Below are 19,295 nucleotides of genomic sequence, written 5' to 3'. Positions count from 1 at the left end.
TTTTGGGGCTCAGTCACTGACTTTGTGAAGAATTGGGGCAAAATATTGGGGCAGAAACCCTCTGAACTTTGGACCTATTCAAAGGCTCATTTGATCTATGAGTCAGCCCTCATGAGGCTGCCATAGCTCTGATTGAATTTAATGAAGTCTGGAGTAGTATCTTTATGGCTTTGGCTCATCTGACATTCAAATCCTTCCTCCTCTTTATCGTGTTTTCCAAGGAGCCTGGTTTATAATGTCAATTCAGTTAGAAAAGCAGCATTAGAATATTCTAGATGCGATTATTTCCTCCATTGTTACATGCCAAACAGAGGGACAAAGCATTTTAGAATTATAACCTGCAGGAATTTTTTATCTGAGCTTTGTGAAGTTGCCTGTTGCATCCACTGCCACTGTCATAGGTTCTCTGGCTGTGTAGCCTTGGTTAGATTTGGAATCAAGACATGCCTAGATCTGCTCTGAAATGAGGCTGAGATTTATCTTTCCTTACCTTCCCTTTTTTTAAGCTGCCCAGCTCAGGGGAGTTGTTTAGGTTCCTGTATTGATATAAACAGACATTAACAAAGACCTGTTCATCTTAGGAATTATAGACACCCTTCTCAAACTGAATCACAAGTGATCCCTTAGAGCAGTAACTCCCAACTCCACGAGCACATCAAATAATCAACCACTTTCCCCAGGTGCCAGATGGGTGTGGCAGTAGACCCCTAACCCCTAAGGTGGGTGTAAATGTGTGCTTTGATTGCAATGTTCCATTCCTATTCTACCAGGAGAGATTTTCTTAGCTGGAGCAGGAGAATGGGATTAGATTAGAGCTCTGCTCTCTTTAATGACTCAGCATCAGGCTGGCTGTGCACTCATAAGCTGAAAATACAAGGTTTTGTGGATGGAAAAATGGTGAAATGCTACTGAATCCACTGGTGCTACACTGCCCGTTTTCTGGTGCTGGATCCAAGTAACCCAACTCATGTTTACAGGCCCATTTCTTGACATTCCTCTTTTTTAAGACACCATGAGGATTTTGAATAGTGCCCCTATGTTGTCTCCTTTTGACAATTTCAACATTGCAGGAGTTATTTGAAGAGTGTTAGAACAAGGACATCAACTTCACATGCAGCCTTAAACTGACCTTTCTTTGCCTGTATTAACATATAGCCCCAAACATACAGTGGTTCTGGGAATGACCAGAAGATCTGGAAGTCAAAAAAATAGAGAAGTAGGCTTAGGCAGTTGGGTTCTGCTCACTGCCACCAGGGCTCAGCAGTTTCTTCCTCCTCCTCAACGAGCAGAGCATGAACATGTGGACCTTGAGAGTGGAAAGTTTAATAGTCAGGCTGTGAAATGGCTCAGACAAGACTGATTGGGGAAGAGATACAAGATAGACAGACTGTAGACAATTCTGTATTTTCAGCAGATTGCAGTTATTTTTGTAATCCCAGCATCACAAGTATGGAAATATTTATGATAACCCAGAACAGATGGAAATTTCCTTTGCATAGGACTTACACTGAAGGAACATTTTGTTTGAATGGGTTGATACCTCAGACATGTGTTGTTGCCTTTGTCTGCAATTATGGTGGTCTAGGGAGGTCTGGAGACAAAAAAAACCCTAAAAACCCCCCCAAAAACCCAAAAAAACCCAAAAAACACCACACACACACACCAAAAAAAAAACCCAAAAAACCCACCCAAAAAAACCCAACCCCCCCCCCCCAAAAAAAAAAAACCAAACACCCAAAAACCAAACAACCAAACCCAAAAAAAGCCTGTCTGGTCTTTCAGGAGTTCCTTGGAGATGAATTTTGAGGTGACACTCCCAGTGCACTCCAGTGGAATTGAAGATCCTCACCTGGCAGTTGCTCTTGCAAAGGCAGTTTTGAGGTAGCCACTCTTGCAGGCATAAGGGAGAAGATTGCTTTGATCCTTGTACTGGAAAAGACTTATTTTCACTCAAAGAATCATTTAGGTTGGGAAAGATGTCCAAGATCATGGGGTGCAACCTTTGACCAAATACCACCATATCAACTAGACCAGAGCACCGAGTGCCACGTGCAGTTTTTCTTTGATTCTCTGATTCTGTGAATATTTTATATTTCTTGTAGTCCACGCTTTGATCAGACTTTGGCCAGAATGGATCCTGTGAGTAAATCTGGGAGTGGGGAAAACACAGACATTGATTTTGCTTGTCTTTTCCTCCTCTTTGATGCTATTAGCAACAAGCATCAAACATTCACTGATACACCGACTTCAATAGTTGTCAAACTGTGCTTCAGTCACTGCTGATAAAGATTGGGTTTTAATTCACTGAAAGAAGGAAAAAGTGTTTCTCTCTGTTTTCTTCTCTATGGCATCAACTAGTCCTTAAACTCATTTTTAAATCCCCTGTCAGTAGGCACAGTTGGAACCTGTTCCTGTCATGGTGGTTTTTTCTGTGCCATTTTGATCAATCCATTTGGGATATGCATTGTGATTTTTTTTTTTTTTTTTTAGGCAGTTTCCAGTTCATATTTTCTTTTTTTAATCAGGCAGAGACATTACAATTAAAATACCGTAAAAGTGATTCTGGCAGTATTGCAATAAGCACGTTTTTTAATTAAAGAAAGAACATGGGATGTACAAATAGTACCAGCTAATGGGAAATTTCATCCAATGTATTTTTTAATTGAGATTTAAAAGGAAGAAAAGTCGACTCTATTTCTCTCTGTCACTGTGTGATATTTTCATACATTGTTATGGTGAGCCTTCAATAATTAGTCTCAGAGCTTTAGGATCCTCTCCAATTTCATGAAAAACTGTGAAAGGCATCAGTTCTTTATTTTTCAGTATATTTTTCTGCAGGGTTTCAGTGTTATCCAGTAGAGTGCAACTCACAGATGTGGTCATTCCTGGAGGAAGGGATTTAAGGCCATGAATCTGTAGCAGTTTAAGGTGTGGATCTTTTCAGATCCTCCCCAGATGCAAACCTTCATGTTTGGGTGTGGATTGCAGATTTCCTTTGCCATCGTGTTTTATATGGGCTTACAGGATGTACACTGGACTCCCAGGACTCTTACCTGCAAATTAAGTTGATTTGCTGCAACTTCAGCAGCTCTTGAGGCTCCTGTGGGATGTTTCACAGTGAGCAGATCTGTGGAAGCTAATCCTGGCTAAGGAACTGAACACAGCTTTGGCAGAGACTGAGCAGAAACCCCAGGCAGCACCATCTCTTTCCTCTAATCACTGTCACGGAAGAAGGGAATCACTGAACCACAGAACAGTTGGGGTTGGAATAGAACCTAAATCTCATCTTATCTCATTCCACCCTCTGCAATGGGCAGGAACAGCTTCCATTATCCCAGGTTGCTCCAAGCCTTGTCCATCCTGGCCTTGGACACTTCCAGGGATCCAGGGGCAGCCACAGCTTCTCTGGGCAACCTGTGCTAGGGTCTCCCCACCCTCATATGGAGCTTCCAGATGTGCACTTAATGGATGTCTGTCACTTGGGGACCTGAAATGACAGCCCAAGGACCATTGTTTTCATCCCACCTCTGTGGGTGGTGTTTACCTGATGCCTTCACAAGGCTCATCTGAAAGCTCCTCAGTTAGGTCCCAGATGATGTCAGATGTGCCAGAAGACACTCTGGAGTGTCCTCACCTCTTCCCCACCAAGTCAACTCTCCTCTTCCAAATCCATCCAGGTGTTCCTAAGTATCTCAAGGCCCCTTAAGAGCTGAAGAAAAAAGAAAGATTTATTTGAAGGAGATACATCTATGGCAGCATCTCCTGGTGTGCTGATTGGAATTGCCTTTTTTACTTGTCTCCTGAGTTCTGAGGGAAGAGCCTGATCAGTTTCCAAGGGAGCACGTGCCATCTGAACAGATGGCTGTGAACACAGCAAGCCAAAAAACAAAGGCTTGTCAGGCTGGGGAGATGAATTCTGTCTGAGAGTAGTGAAGCAGCTGCTGATTCCTCTCCCAGGGATGGATTAAGGCCTCCATCCAACAAAATGCTGGAATACAAGCTTAACTTTTGAGTGTGTTAGTGATGTCCTGGTGGAAATACAAAGGCATTTGAATTCAGAGCTGATCTGGGATCTATACCTGTGTGCTATGAACATGGAGGAACATTTTGAGGGAGGTGCAGGATGAATTTTGGACTCTGTTTTTTGGATGGGGCCAACATTAAAAAAAAAAAAAAAAAAATCTCCTTTCCCTCTTGTTCAGCCATGGTCCAAGATACAAACAACTGTCATGGCTCACTAGAATGTCCTGTCAACAGCGTGCAGGTGACAGACCTATGAAATAATTAACTGTCTTTTCTAAAGCTCATGAACTTTGTATTTTTCTTTCTGTGCACAGAAAGATTTTAGTTCCTTTTTTTTTTTTTTTCTTTTTTTTTTTTTTTTTCTTTTTTTTTTTTTCTTCTTTCTTGGAGGCCCTACCAGGGACACCCTTGGAGCAGGAGAATGAGCAGTAAGGGGGCTGCCAGCTCACTAAAGCCTTGTGGTTATACAGGATCAAGCAAAGCTGTCCCAGCTCTGGAAGTGGCATCCTGCTTTTTGCCACTCCGGGATGCTGGCCAGGAATAGAATTTCTGAGTCTGAGCCTGTCTCATGGGGAATTCTGTGGCTTTGTCATGTGAAACACCAAGTGAGAGGAGCTGGTAAGAGCAAGCTGAAGGCTGTGGGGCTGAGTTATTCCTGGTCATGGAGCAACCAGAGCAGATCTCCCCTGCACTGTGATGGGAAGATGTAGTCCAGGTAAGGGGATGAGATTTTAATCTGCAAATCCCCTTCCACATAGAGGAAATTTCCTGCTAGTTGAAGATTATGACACAGTAGTGATATATAAAACCATTTTGTTGATACTCTTCTACCACTTGATTATTAAAAAAAATTCTTGAGACTGTGCAGCACTGTTCTTGTATTTTGCTGGCTTTAACACTTATTCAGCTTTACATAAAGAAGTAGAATTAAACTAAATTTGAAGCAGAACTGAATATCTGAAGTTGAACTAAATATAAATATGTTACTTTTATCCCACCTCCCTAATGAACTGTTCATTAGGAAAAATATCTTTTATTGGCAGTGAATGCAAAGTGTGGTCTCAAGAGGTGATAATAGAAAATGTCTCCATGCAAAAGGTGTACTTTGGAATGGGGACTTTGCTTCCCTCCAATTTCAGGAAATCTCTAAAACAGTCTACATCACAACCTAAATAAAAGACAGTTACATTGCTTTTATTTATTATGTGAATAATTGTTTTTTATTTAAAATGAGTTTTTTTTTGAGAAGGGATATAAACTGCTGTGTCTGCAAGTGTGAATCTTCTTGACAGAAGCAAGAAGAAATTCCCCACACCAGTCCTCCCAATCTTCTACTTCATTGTTATTGCTGGTTTTTTGTGTTTTTTTTTTTTTTTTTTTTTTTGTTTGTTTGTTTGGTTTTTTTCCCCCAGAAGTGTATGATGCAGGCTCTTTATACAGTTAATGTTTTGGATATCTGGGCTGTGACATTGTATGAGCCAGTCCACCTGACAGAGAGAATTGTTAATACATTCCCTTTCCAAATCCTTTACTTTGGAGCATGTCCTCCACCATTTCCCAGGGACTTCGGGAGATAAATCTTTTTTCACAAAACCGGTGGTGTTGTAATTATTCTTTCAGCAGATTAAACCTCCCACCTTATTATTAGGTTTGTTTTCTTTAATATTTCTTTTTTTTTTTTTCATTATTTGGTCTGGCTGCTTCTCCTCTCCTGTGGGACATATGGAGTAGCCCTGTTGTTTTTATTCTTTCTTTTCCTCCTTTTTTTTCCCCCCTTTGGTAAAGACAGATAAAGAAAGATTTCTTTTCTGTTCATGCAGAGGTGGAGGCTAATTGCTGGGTTAATTGAGAAGAATAGTGCTTCTGATGTTCTCACAAAGTATCCAATAACCTCAACATATTTCTCCCCTCTCTCCCTCACTCCACCTAAAGAGACTCATTGAATTTGCACATTACTGTAGAGAAGTGATTATGGGCTTAATTGTATTTATTTTGCTTGGTGGGGAGGCCATCATAACAGTGGTTGATTGATTTTTATAAAATCACCCTCAAGGTCATGTGTAGGACTTTGCTTTCCTGTGCAGCCATAACAAACAGTTTGAGGGTCACAGCCAAAGGCTCCGTTGAGCAATATTCCTGCCTTCTGCTTTCAGAGAAGGGGTCAAGTGCAATAAAAGAAGGAAGCAAAACTTTTATTTTCTTTTTTAAAAAAAGGAGAAGACAACCTTGTAAAGCAGCAGCTGTATATTTATTCTGACCTAACAAAAACCACAGAGGTGTAGAGGGACAATATGCAATTTTTGGACAGAAGAATTTTGTAAGTTTGGCCAGAGTTTGTTTTACACATAGACCTGATAAGTTGTTAAATGAGTCCTTCCCAATACTTACTTTCCTGTTCTGGGGTGCTGCTCTTCTTTTATCCTCAGCAGTTGAACTTTATTTTTCCACTGTATTTTCTCCCCAAAACTGAGCACCATTTGGATTTATCCTGGGAGGTTTTCAGAAGCTTTGAAAAGGTCTAGGGGACAACAGCATTGTGGAGTGACCATGAGCGCAGCTGATCTGCCCCTTTTCCAGGGTTAAATTTTGTGTCTGACTTCTGCTTCTAAGGTAAAGCAAAGGAGTCACATACAGCAGATCCCACAATCATAGAGTGGTTTGGTTGAAAGGAACATTAAATACAATCTTGTTCCAACCCCCCTGCTGTGGACAGGACACCTTAAACTGGACCAGGTTGCTGAAAGCCCCATCCAAGCTGGTCTTGAACAATTCCAGGGATGAGGCAGCTACAGCTTCTCTGGGCAACCTGTTCTAATTCCTCACCACTCTCCCAGAGAAGAATTTCTTCCTAAAATAAGGGCTTCTGGTGTTCAAGTTGCACCAGGGGAAGTTTGAATTGGATATTAGGAAGAATTTCTTTACTGAAAGGGAGGTCAAGCTGAGTAACAGACTTCTCAGGGCAGTGGTTGGCTCACCATCCCTGGATGTGTTCAAAAAATGCATGGACCTGATGCTTGGAGACATGGTTTAGTGGTGGACATGGCAGTGCTGAGTTAATGCCTAGACTCCATGATCTTAGGGGTCTTTTCAACCTCAGTGACTCTGACTTCCCTCTGGAAGGCTCAAACTTGGAGGCCAGGTGTGCACAGCTCCAGCTGGAATTCCTGCTGTTCCTGGGACCTGGTGGGACTATTGCTTATACTTGCACCCAGGGCAGTCAGCAGCGTCCACACTCCTCAGACACTCAGAAATCCACAAAAGATATGGAAAACCTTTGACCAACAGCTTGAAAATTTTGAATGGGCAATATGTGACTGAAACTTGGGAAATCTTGCTTGAGACAGGATTGTGATTTTGCAATCAAGGGATAAGACAACTGTCTACCAGCCCTCCTGGTTCAGTGGTACAGCATGGCAGCAATTAAAATACTCATTAAAAATTGTATGAAGAGAAGTGGAAACATAAATGACTGTATTTCACTGAAAACAGAGCATAGGAAGTCAATAAAGACCTTAGGGAAGATGTCTTTTTTATGTTAGGAGTGAAATAAATCACAGTGATTTACAGTTCCATTTATAGATTGTGGTGATAAAATTATTAACACTGCTGCTATAAGGCAGAAGTATTTATTAAATATTTCTGTTCTCAGTATGGGAAGGAACAGGATGGTAAATTATATCATAAGAGGAAGATGGGCCAGTAGTCCATTTATTGCCAAATAATGCTAATAGAATGAAAGCATGAAATATTCTTTCAGAATACACATTCTTAAAATCAACAGGTCCAGTCTCATTCAAGAGCTTTAAAACTGCTCCTGGAGCTGCTGGAGTCAGGTATCTTGTTTTGTTTTATATGAAACAAACTGAAATTTATTCTGGTTCATCACAATCCATGCAGTATAATTTGCAAAAACTCTACATAAAGCTCAACACCAATACATTTGTACATAGATAAGTATGTCTAGGGAAAGACACAGCTTACACATAGGAGAGCTGGTGTTTGTGAGAGCAAACCTGTGGTTTCCAGTAGTTATAAGCAAGAAAATGTGAGATTTATCTTCTTCTTTGATTAAGAATATTCTGTTAAAAAGTATGTAAAAAATTGTGGAAAGCAATGAAATCTGGAAAGAAAATATTTAATTGGCAGTCCCTATTCAAATACTGGGGTTTTTTTAATAAACCTCAGAAATGAGGACTAAGTTATAAGTCTTTGTTATAAGCTCAAGAAATCAATGAAACAAGGAAAGCCCCTCCATGTGAGAATGAAAAAGGAAATCAGGATAAGCAGAATATGGGCAATGGTGAGCAATGATCAAAATGGTGCTTAATCTGTTTTTTATGTTAGAACTTCTCTCCTTTTTGTTTTTTCTTTTTGTCTAAACACTACAATTAACCCAGAGGTCTGATGTCCCTTTTTCTTGCTAAAGATTGGTGCTGTTATCATGGAATGGTTTAGGTTGGAAGGGACCTTAAAGATCATCTGATTATCTTGTTCCACCCCCTGCCAAGGGCACAGACATTTCCCACTATCCCAGGTTGCTCCAAGCCCCATCCAGCCTGGTTTTTAGCACTTCCAGGGATCCAGGGGCAGCCACAACTTCTCTGGAAAACCTGTGCCAGGGCCTCACCACCCTCACAGGGAAGAATTTGTGAGGCAGGAGAACCAACTGGGTGGTAGGTAGAGAGATTACCATTAAAAACAGCTTCCACCAGTAGCAAACTGGCCATGGGATGAGCTGGTGAGACTTTGGGAATTTTCCTACTCTCTCCTGGGAAACATAGCTTGACCTAGGAAGGCATATCCCACGTGCAGTGTGACAAAATGAATGAGAGTTCACTCTTTCCACATCCACTGTGAACGAAAGTGACAATATCCTTCACAGGAGAGGAGACGTGAAAGGAGGGAAGCATTTGACAGAACTGAAGAGCTTGAGCCAAAAAAAAAAAATAAGGAATGGAAATGGTTTTTCATGTACTATGCATTTAACCCACAGAATTCATTGCTTCAAGAAGTCGTTGAGACCAAATATCACAAAGATTCCAAAGACCAGTTCTTTATTACTGGCAAATCTTATCCAGTTATACTAATAGTCAGTAGGGGGAAAATGTTGGCAAGGAGTTGAAACCTTATGCTTTGAGGTGAAGCTAACCTCTAATTAGGGATTAAAATGAGTTTTTTATGGGATGGGGAGATCAACCCACAGCCAGCTAAGAGGGAGATGTGTCTCACACTGTATTTGGAAGCATCTGGTTTTGAACAGCAGCTGGAAGAGTTTGCAGGATTAAATCAACCACTGATCTAAACAAGTTGCCAGTTCTTATGTTCCAAAGTAGTTTTCCTCTCCCCTCTCCCAGTCACAAGTAGTTTGTCATATAAAAAGTAACACGAGACAAATTAAGTAGGAATATCCCTTTTCAACATTAAGTTACTTAGTTGGTTAAAATTGGGTTTTTCTAAACACAGCTTCCCTCAACTGTGGTTGGAGAGTCTGCTCAGGCTGACTGGCCTTGCTCAAGTCTAGAAACGCAGACTTGTAGAATCAAAAAAGGGCCTGGTTAATTAGGTCTGTAAAGTGCTGATAAATCTGTAGCGAGAAAGAAACAGCAAGGTGGAAATTTCACAGAATGCAAAAACATTTTAGCCCTAATTTTGTAATTTTATTGCAAACCCCTTTGTTCACCTACCTCTTACAGTTCCTTTGACTGTGAGAGAATGACTGACTGAATTAATGATTGTATTTTGTTCTTCTCTTGTCTTCAGGTGGCAAACTCCTGTTTACTGGACCAGGACCTGTAGAACTGCATGCTCACTACATCCTGGTGTCTGATGGAGGAGAGCTCCAGGTGGGATCCCCTGAGGCCCCTTTCCATCACAAAGCACACATCTATCTCTATGGAAGCCTCCAGTCTCCACCATTATTTCCATATGGAGTCAAATTCCTGGCAGTGAGGAATGGGACCCTTTCCATTCATGGTGAGTACATTTCTTTTGTTGTCAAAAGCAAAGGACAAATGAATAACAGAAAACAAAACAAAGAAAACATGAAAAAAATGTTTTTGGAAGAAAAATAAATTGACAAAACTTTGGTCATGATTCTCATAGAATCATGGTATGGGTTGGGTTGAAAGAGACCTTAAAGACCATTTAGTTCCAACACCAATTCCATGGGCAGGGACATTTTCCACTATGCCAGGCTGCTCCAAGCCCTGTCCAGCCTGGCCTTGGACACTTCCAGGGATCCAGGGGCAGCCACAGCTTCTCTGGGCAACCTGTGCCAGGGCCTCACAGGGAAGAATTGCTTTCCAGTATCCCATCTAACTCTGGTAGTAGGAAGCCATTACTGTGTCCTGTCCTTCCAGGCCCTTTTCCTACATCCCTCTCCAGCTCTCCTGGAGCCCTTTAAGGCACTGGAAGGGGCTCTGAGCTCTCCCTGGAGCCTTCTCTTCTCCAGGGGAAGCCCCCCAGCTCTCCCAGCCTGGCTCCAGAGAAGAGGGACTCCAGCCCTCAAAACATCTCCATGGCCTCCTCTGGACCCATTCCCACAACTCGACACCATTCTTATGTTGTGTCATAGAAGAATTTAGATATGAGCTTTTCTTGAAGACTGTGAAATATGGATATAAAATGTCCATTTCTTGGTGCAGATGTTTGGAGATGGAATTCAAGTCCAAACTCGGCATGATTCAGAACATTGGTGCAACACGCATTTCTCAAGTTCTTCTCTACAGGGCTATTTTTAAAAGCTTGACATCTCCAGAGGAGGAGAAAAAAAAAAGAAAAACCGTATGAATGTCTCATTTCCCTTCCTCCTGTTCATGTGTGTCAACCTTCCTGCTGGTGGGCGTTCACACCCTCCAGCAGGTCTTGAACTTCCACCCTGTGCCCTACAAGCAGAAATGTTTCTGCCTGAGCACAGAGACGTGTGGCTCTTGGTCAAAAATGATGTCAGGCACTGAAGGTACCATCTGAGCACAGGCAGGGAGCGAGTTGTGCCTCTGTGCCATCATCCTGCCAGCTCACAGGAGCTGAGCAAGGTTGGGAGAGGTGGGGTTTGGAGGGGAGTCAGTGAACAGATGCTTTTCTGAATCAGGAGAGATGGGCAGGGGCTGGGGAAGGAGCTCCTGGAAGGGGCAGGAGAGGTGAGGCTGCACCTCAGCACCATGTCAGGTGCTCTTGACCCCTTCATTGAGACACAGCAAGGCTCAATTATTTACTGCCTGTAAAAGGCTTCAGTAATTTCAGTGAAGTGTCTTTGCAGAGCGTTTCTACCCCATTTCCTGGAGGATCTCTGCGAAGGAGGACTATTAGAGCATTTTGGCTGAGTTGTCTGTTACTGGCCATTGAGTTTCACACAGTTATCCCAGCCCTGAGCTCAGTAATTCCTGTTAGATTAAAGCTTGCCTTCCAGAAAGGCTTGGTCTTTGAGGATGTCAAGGGAGACAGAAACTAGCTTTTTCCTTAGAGGCTTTTTCCAGGGGATTAATTTGGTTAATCATCCTTCTTTTTTTTTTTCTTTTTTTTTTATCTTTTTATTTTTTAAAGAAAAGTATTATGATTTGAATTTGCCTCATAACAGCTTTTGCTGCTTCACTTTCTGTGTCTTCTGCCACTTTAAAGTGTCTTTCTATTCTTGGTTTGACCCCCATAAGCCAGGATTTTGTCTTTAGATTGTCAGCACTTTACAGCATGAGCCTTCACTTTTCCATGCTTTTTGTTTTCTAGCAATGTAGGAAAAGCCAGTAGCAACTCCTGGTAGCTGTGCCTCCTGTAATGCTTCTGCTTTCCATTCCAAGCCTGGATCAACTCTTCCTTGGTGACTCCATCACCCACAAATTTGAAGACAAACAGGGCAGAGGCTGCATTTTGCAGCCTGACCTTGACGATGTGATGGAGGGAGGTAAACCCAGCCATCCACATCAGTACCTTTGAGTCTTTTCTCAATGGTAATTTATCCATTTTACTCAGTGCCATAATTCTCAGTGAGTCTTTATTCCCTAGGAAAACAAGAGGATGAGGTCTGCAATCCAAGTATTACCTGGATGGAGGTATACAGAGTCAAAAGTGGCTTGACTCTTAGTGGAAAAAATTCTTGGTTCCAATTTTTTATAAATTATTAGATTATTGAAAGGCTTTTGTGGGAAGGGACGTTAAAGACCACCTAGTCCAAGGGATGCCTTCTACTATCCCACATTGCTCAGGGTCCTATCTAAACTGTCCTTGAACACTTCCAGGGATGGGGCAGCTCCAGCATCTCTGGGTAACCTATGCCAGGGTCTCCCCACCCTCACAGGGAAGAAGTTCTTCCCAATATCCCATCTATCCCTGCCCTCTGGCACTTTGAAACCATTTCCTTGGTCTTGTCCCTCCATCCCTTGTCCCAAGTCCCTCTTCAGCTCTCCTGGAGCCCTTTTAGGCTCTGGAAGGGGCTCTGAGCTCTCCCTGGATCATTCTCTTCTTCAGGCTGAACAACGACAACTCTTATTCTATTATTATTATTCAAAACCAATTCTTATTCAAGAAGTCATATCAATTTCTTATTCAACAGATCCAGAGTAGCTATGAAGTCACTTTTAAGCTCTGCATAGCACTCAGTCCCAGTGCATGGCTGCAATTATTGTTCATTCAAACCATGTAATCTGCAATTTAACATTGAAGCAGTAGAAGCCTGCTAGAAAACATGACAGAAAGTAGTGGGGTCTTTTACTGGGTTCATATTGCTTACACAGGAAAAAAAAATCAGCTTTTCTGTCTTCAATTTAACATCAGTCTGGTCTGTGGTATAGAACATATTGCCGAGCATGACAGCTCCTTTTATATATATATATGTGAAAGAGGCTGACATGTTCTGCAATATACATTTGTGAGATACATTTATATACACGAATATACATGTTATCTCAGATTAAAATCATTAAATAAGCAGGTTTCCAAATTCTTGGCTGTCTTGGCAAAGACAGGACCGAACACATTTTAATTCCTTTTCTCTTTCAGGCTGGGAATGTTGGGGGATGCTCTGCAGCTCTGGTTGGGTTCAGATTGTTTAGTAAGCGCTGTCAGCTCCTCACTTTGATATGTTAATATGACTAAGGGTTTCCCACAATTCCCTCATGAGTGGCAGTCCTTTGCTCCGGTGGTTGTAGCAGACTGGGAAATTTCACTGTTGCCTTTGGCTTTAGCCAACTCCCCTGCCAGTCAGAGCGTGCCACCCATAAACTGCCTGTCAATCACCCGTCACTTTGAGAGGGGCTTTCAGTCAGCCAGGGCAACCTGACTTTTTGACAATGTAATTATGGCCCTTGCATCTGCAGTAGGGGCCTGAGCAGGGCTGAGAGAGTTTTATTGATTGTTCAGAAGGGAAATTTATCACTGTCTCCAGCTCCATTCACGTTCTATTCCCTGAGAAATTCTCCTGACAAACTTCAAGAGAGAAGTTCAGCGTGGTGGCCTTGGCTGTTCTTGTGCCTTTGTCCTTCCCAGAGAAACTGGAGACACCAGTGGATGCTGAGTGGGGGCAGGAACTGAGTGCAGAGTGGAGATACTGCATCAAAACAAAGAACACCCAGCCTGTCCTTGTGACAGCTGATCTTGTGGTCCTAACATACTTATCACCAAATCTCAGAATGGTTTGAGTCGGAAAAGACCTTAAAGACCATCCAGTTCCAAACCCCTGCCATGGGTAGGGACATCTTCCACTATCCCAGGTTGCTCCAAGCCCCATCCAGCCTGGCCTTGGACACTTTGAGGGATCCAGGGGCAGCCACAGCTTCTCTGGGCAGCGTGTCAGGGCCTCACCACCTCCACTGGGAAGAGTTTCTTCCCAATATCCCATCTAAACTCACCCTCCTTCAGCTTAAGACCATTTATTCTTGTTCTGTCATTCCAGGCCATTGTTTAAAGTCTCCCTCCACCTCTCCTGGAGCCTCTTTAGACACTGAAAGGGGCTCTAAGTTCTCCCTGGAGCCTTTTCTTTTTGAGGCTGAACATCCACAGCTCTCCCAGCCTAGCTCCAGAGCAGAGATATTGCCACACACTGAAAAATTTTAAAAGTCTTCTCCGTTTTCAGCTGTCCTTTGTAGGTGATCTCGTTATTCCATTGTGTCCTCCTGAAACAGACTGTGACTCTGTCCGAAAAAGACCAGCAGTTTTGTAAATCATTTATCTAAAACTTTATGTCTGCACTCTGGTGGGAAAGAATATGAACTATGAGCAATCTATTCTAGTGAAAAGTGTCCCTTCCATGGCAAGGGGCTGGAACTGGATGATCTTTGAGGTCTCTTCCAACCCAAAACCTCCCGTGATTCTGTGAGCCTGTTCCCCAAATTTTGACGAATAACATGTATCCCTTCAGTAAGATGAAATATCTTACACTTCAGATTAAAAGCATGCTGCATTCACTTTGCCCAAACTTTGAAAGGTGTGTGGTAAAGAAAAAACAATGTCCTGAGAGTTTTGGTTTAAATAACTTATTTACGATCAGGGTAATTTAAAAAGAGATGTCAGTAGTCACTTCAATGCTCTAAAATCATGGCTTGTCCTGCTGCAAAGAATGTCCCTGCATTTGCAATGGAGAAAATTACATTTTAGAGGTAAATCTGCATGACTTCTATTCCCGATTTCTCTGCAGCCAAAGCAATCTGATACTTTTTCAGGGTTAGCTCAGGAAAAAAAAGAGGTATTTTTATCAGTTGAACCAATTATTAATTTTAATTGCTTTTAATCAATAATAAAACACAAAATATTTGTGAGCTGTGCAGTGTGCAAAACAGAGCCTGTGCATTCCTCCAGAGATCAAACATTTAATCAAACGCCTCTTGCTTTGCCTCCATTAGGCAGTGTAATGTATCTGTGCTGAGTTTGAGATTAAGAGATCATAGACAACATGAGAGAATTTGTTCTGCTTTACTCACATATTAAAAAGAAAAGCTTCCCAGGGGAAAAAAAATAGGCAAAAAAATAGGCAAAAAAATCTGTAGCAGGGGGTTTCAAGATGGGGTGCAGAGATCTGTTAGAAAAAAGATTTTTTAAAAAAACTGAAATATATCTTTTCAGTAAATGTTATTTTTCACTACCTGAACTTCCTGATTTCCTGAGCTTGCTCCCATAGGTTGGTTTTCCTTAGGTGCCAGCTATTCTGTGTGGGGGTTGCAGGAGTCTTTTTGCCTCCTGTGACAGAGTTTTTCCTTTCCAAGACCTTGACTTTAACATGATGCATTAAAGCAGATGGCTCTGGAACAGAAGGCTGAGCTGCCTTGAATCCCCTTGTGTTCACCAGGGGTAAGAAACTGCACTTAGGCACTTCCCATGGAGTAACTAATGTACAATGACTTGTGCCTTCACTTTCTTATTCACAAATATAAGATGACCATTAGATTTTAAAGAGCTAGCAGATGGGGGAGGAAAAAAAAAAGAGTTGGGTTCAGGGCAAGCTGCTGTGTCTTTCACAGTTTGCCCTTCTTTCTAACAGAAATGCATCTATTATCTTTGATTTAAGCTTAAATCAGTTGATTTGTGTGTTGGGGCTGATCTTGATGAGAAAAACATGATGCAAAGGGGACAGAGAGATGGACACTAATATATATTATATAATAAAGATAAATATAATATAGGTAGTAGAGATATTAATACACTATAATACAATGCACACTATTCACTGGAATGGAATAGAATAAAATATATAAATAGACCATAGCTAATATATTACCTCGTGATTCCTGACAGGGCACAGGTCTGTGGGTTGTTACAAATGTGGAGGCATATTATATATTAAATAATTTCCTCCTTCAAATTTTCAAATATAACATCAAAATCCTGCTTCCCGTTCTGGTGCCAGCAGAACCCAGGTTATTGGCTGGAGGAAGAGAACACCAAGCAGCAAAGTCAGGGTTAATTTCCACCCTAGACAGGAAAAAGGCTGAGAAATTTGGGCTTCCTGAGGAGGGGTGGAGGTGTTCAGGAAACAACTGGACGTGGCACCCAGTGCTCCTGTTTAGTTGTCAGGGCAGGGATAGGTCACAGGCTGGACTCAGCCTTGGAGGTCTTTTCGAACCTGAGTGATTCTGTGAAGCTTGGCAAACTGAGAGGCCTGGACACAGCCCTGGCTTTCCACAGAGCTGCATGCTGAGCCAGGCAGGGACCCCTCCCGTTGGGCTCACCCTCACTTTTCCTGGTGCTGAATTCTCTTCCATCACATTTTTGGGAGGCAGGAAGCTGATCTTAGCCTGGCAATGCTCGTGCTGCCCCACATTCCCATTCCTGCGGCAGATATTCCCTGTCTCATTCGACAGCAGCACTGGAGATGAACGGGCAATCACACACAGTGTCACCAGATGTCTGCAGCTCCCTGCAGGATCCACTGTCCTTGGCTGACACAGCTGGATCTCTTTGTTCTGTCTGAAGACCTTTTCCTCCCTCGCATCTTTGGCTGTGAGCTCGTTCTAGATGTGGAGCATGGATTTTGGCTTATGCAATGGCATTGCAGGAATATCTTTTTCCTTGTTTTCAGGACTGATGTGACTTAACAAAGCGACTGGGGGATCTCTGATTAAAGGGAATGTTTAGGAATTTGTGCATTTAGGGGACAGCATGCAGGGAAGGTATATTTTCTGCAATGTAAATCTTCAGAAAAGGGTGACAACGAGAGTTTCTATAGATCAGTTTAATCACAAAGCCCTTCCCATCCTCAGTAATATCCTGGACTAGTGTAATGGTTTGTGCTGGAAGGGTCCCTAAACTCATTTCGTTCCAAACCCCTGTCATGGTAGGGACACTTTCCACTAGACCAGGTTCCTCCAAGCTCCATCCAACCTCACCTTGAACACTTCTGGGAAAAGGACATGATAATCCTTGCTTTCTCCAGGGTGCTGTTCAAAGATATTCAGGTGGAAATGCTTTAAGTGAAAACTGCAGTTTGATGAATAGGAAACTTTCAGCCGGACTAGTTCACTTGCAAGGATATTTCCCAGTGGAGAAAATAAAAGTTATTCAGTTTTTCCTCTTGTCTGGATGATGTCAGATTTTCTTAGTTTTGCTCACTCAGAGAAGATTCAAGATCAAGTTGAACAGGGCTCTGAGCAACCTGATCCAGCTGGTGCTTCTGCTCCTTCAGCAGGAGGAGGGGAGGTGGACTAGATGACGTTTAAAAGTCCTCTCCAACCCAAACCATTCTCTGACTCTGATTCCAAACTACAGTTTGAGTCTACCTAAAATACCCAGTGTTGTCCTGCTGCAGCTTCTTGTCAAAGAGCTGATAAACGCTTGGGAGTCCTAAGGGTTAACGAGCAGTTAAAAATCAGAAAGCACCTTCTGTTTCACGTCGGGATGGGAATGAAAAGCTCAGTGCAGTGGCTGTGGCAGCAAGTGGCAGGAAAGCTGCTCTGCATCTCCCCAGGAGCTGCCCACACACAGGAGTGAGTCTTGCAGGACTGCACGGGGGTGGAAAGGCACCTCCCAGTTTTTCCCTGTCTTTCTAAAATGTGTAGCAGGTAAAAAAAAAAAAATCCCTAATAAACTTCTCTCGTTGCAAAACAAGCTAAAAACATGCAAATATTTAGAGAATATACCTAGGACTGGAATTAACAGAGCAAAAATAGTGGAAATGTTCAAGTCCAGAGGGTTGACAGCTCACAGTTCAAGCAAATGTTTTTTAACACATTTGAATAGGTAGGAAAGCAGCTTTAATTCTTCTTTTTTTGATTCCTTACCCTTCATGGCCAGTGACTGGACTAGTCCCAGCAAGAGCTGAGATAGCTGTGACTTTTTTTTTTTTTTTTAAATATAACATCCAGGTTCATAAAATACTTTTTCCTAGTCCTTAATTGAGAATCTGACACTTGAAGGTCTGTTTGGCCATAGAGAGCTGTAGCAGCACATCTGTGTGCTATCCTGACTAAAGAGGATTTCTGGAAAAGATTTTCTATTCCTTTTAACTTAAGGAATTTTATCCATGATTATTTTAATGGTTTGTTTTATTAACTGAAGCAACAGCACCAAAATGTCTTTGGCATGGATCTAAAAATATATTTTAAAAAACTCATCTTTTTCCTGAAGCACCAGGTTCCAATGGCTGTGCTACCAGTTATCACTTTGACATTTGAAAATTTTAGGAATGGCTAAGATAAGTTTGATTGGGAAGTGCATTTTGGGTCAGGAAAAGGGAATAAGGGATTATGACAATGGAGAGGAAACTATATTCCTAAAATAGTCTGAAACCTGAAATGCCGCAGGAGAGTGTATTTTATTGCCAGAGACAGTCATAGAGATACAGAATGGAAGAGACCTTAAAGGTCCTCTAGTTTCAACTTCCTGCCATAGGTGGGAGGTTTTCTATATTCTTAAAAAAACCCAAAAACAACCAGTTATAATCCATTGAATTATATTATTAACTTTTCTTGAAAAGATTTCTTTTTCCTTTTTTTTTTTTTTTTTTGGTGGGGATGGAAAATCAGCTTTCTTTTCACTTTTTTCCTGGAAATTGAAAGCTCCTATTCCCATTCACACTAAAGATTTACAGTATAGCTACAACAGATTGACAGATTATCTGCAGTGTAATTTGTACATTCCCAGTAAGTAGATTTTGTGTCTGAGCCCTGCAGTTCTTGTAAATTCCTTTTGTGAAATAAAGGGATCTCATTACCTTCACTTTAAAACACCAATAAACAGTCTGAAAGTGTAAAAGAGCTTTATAGTTTGTCAACACCACAAACATCTGTGTGTTCATAACTCAGTTAATTAATTTGTGGTAAATAGAAGTGAAAATGAGATGCAGCAGGGTCCTGGGTGTCAGAGGAGTAGGGTTTAAACCCTGCTGCCCCATGACAAAAAAGGAAGTTTTTAAAAAAAACATGTAAACAACTTCCGGGAGAAAGACCAACAGACTCGTAGCAGGCTTAGGACTGGAACCAGTTCTCTTAAAACCCATTAAGAAGATTCCAGTTTGTACCAACATTCCCATGTGTAAACCCTATTCTCCAGCTCTGCCTGACTTTGGTTGTGGCTCACACTGCTTGCTTGGTTAGGAGGTTCCCAGGGTGTCTCAAGTTAGGTAACAACATGTACTCCAAAACATCTCATTTTCAGGTGAGGGACATCTGTTTTCCTTGAAAGCAACTTGTCATCTTGTCAAGTAAATACTTAGACCCCCATAGATTTAAGGTGAAATTAATGCAACCAAATAGAAATGTGTGAAAGGCAGAAGTTCCTTTCTACAGGAATAGAAGTGGACAGGCTGTGGCTGTTTAAGACTGAAGACAGGCTGGAATTTAATGGATCAGTCT

General features: G+C 41.8%; 1 protein-coding gene across 1 annotated transcript in view; it reads left to right on the top strand.

The window, feature by feature from the left end:
* Positions 1-19,295, top strand: part of PKHD1 (PKHD1 ciliary IPT domain containing fibrocystin/polyductin) — a 237,385-nt gene that overhangs the window by 79,718 nt on the left and 138,372 nt on the right. Inside the window, exon 37 of the mRNA XM_066180094.1 lies at positions 9,784-9,996. Within this exon, the coding sequence (XP_066036191.1) occupies positions 9,784-9,996 (213 nt within the window). The remainder of the gene's footprint in view (positions 1-9,783; positions 9,997-19,295) is intronic.

Source organism: Chamaea fasciata, unplaced genomic scaffold (genome assembly GCF_029207755.1).
Source record: "Chamaea fasciata isolate MVZ Bird 193981 ecotype frontalis unplaced genomic scaffold, bChaFas1.0.hap1 SCAF_3, whole genome shotgun sequence".
Lineage (NCBI taxonomy): Eukaryota > Metazoa > Chordata > Aves > Passeriformes > Sylviidae > Chamaea > Chamaea fasciata.
This window is presented reverse-complemented; position numbering and strand designations above follow the sequence as displayed.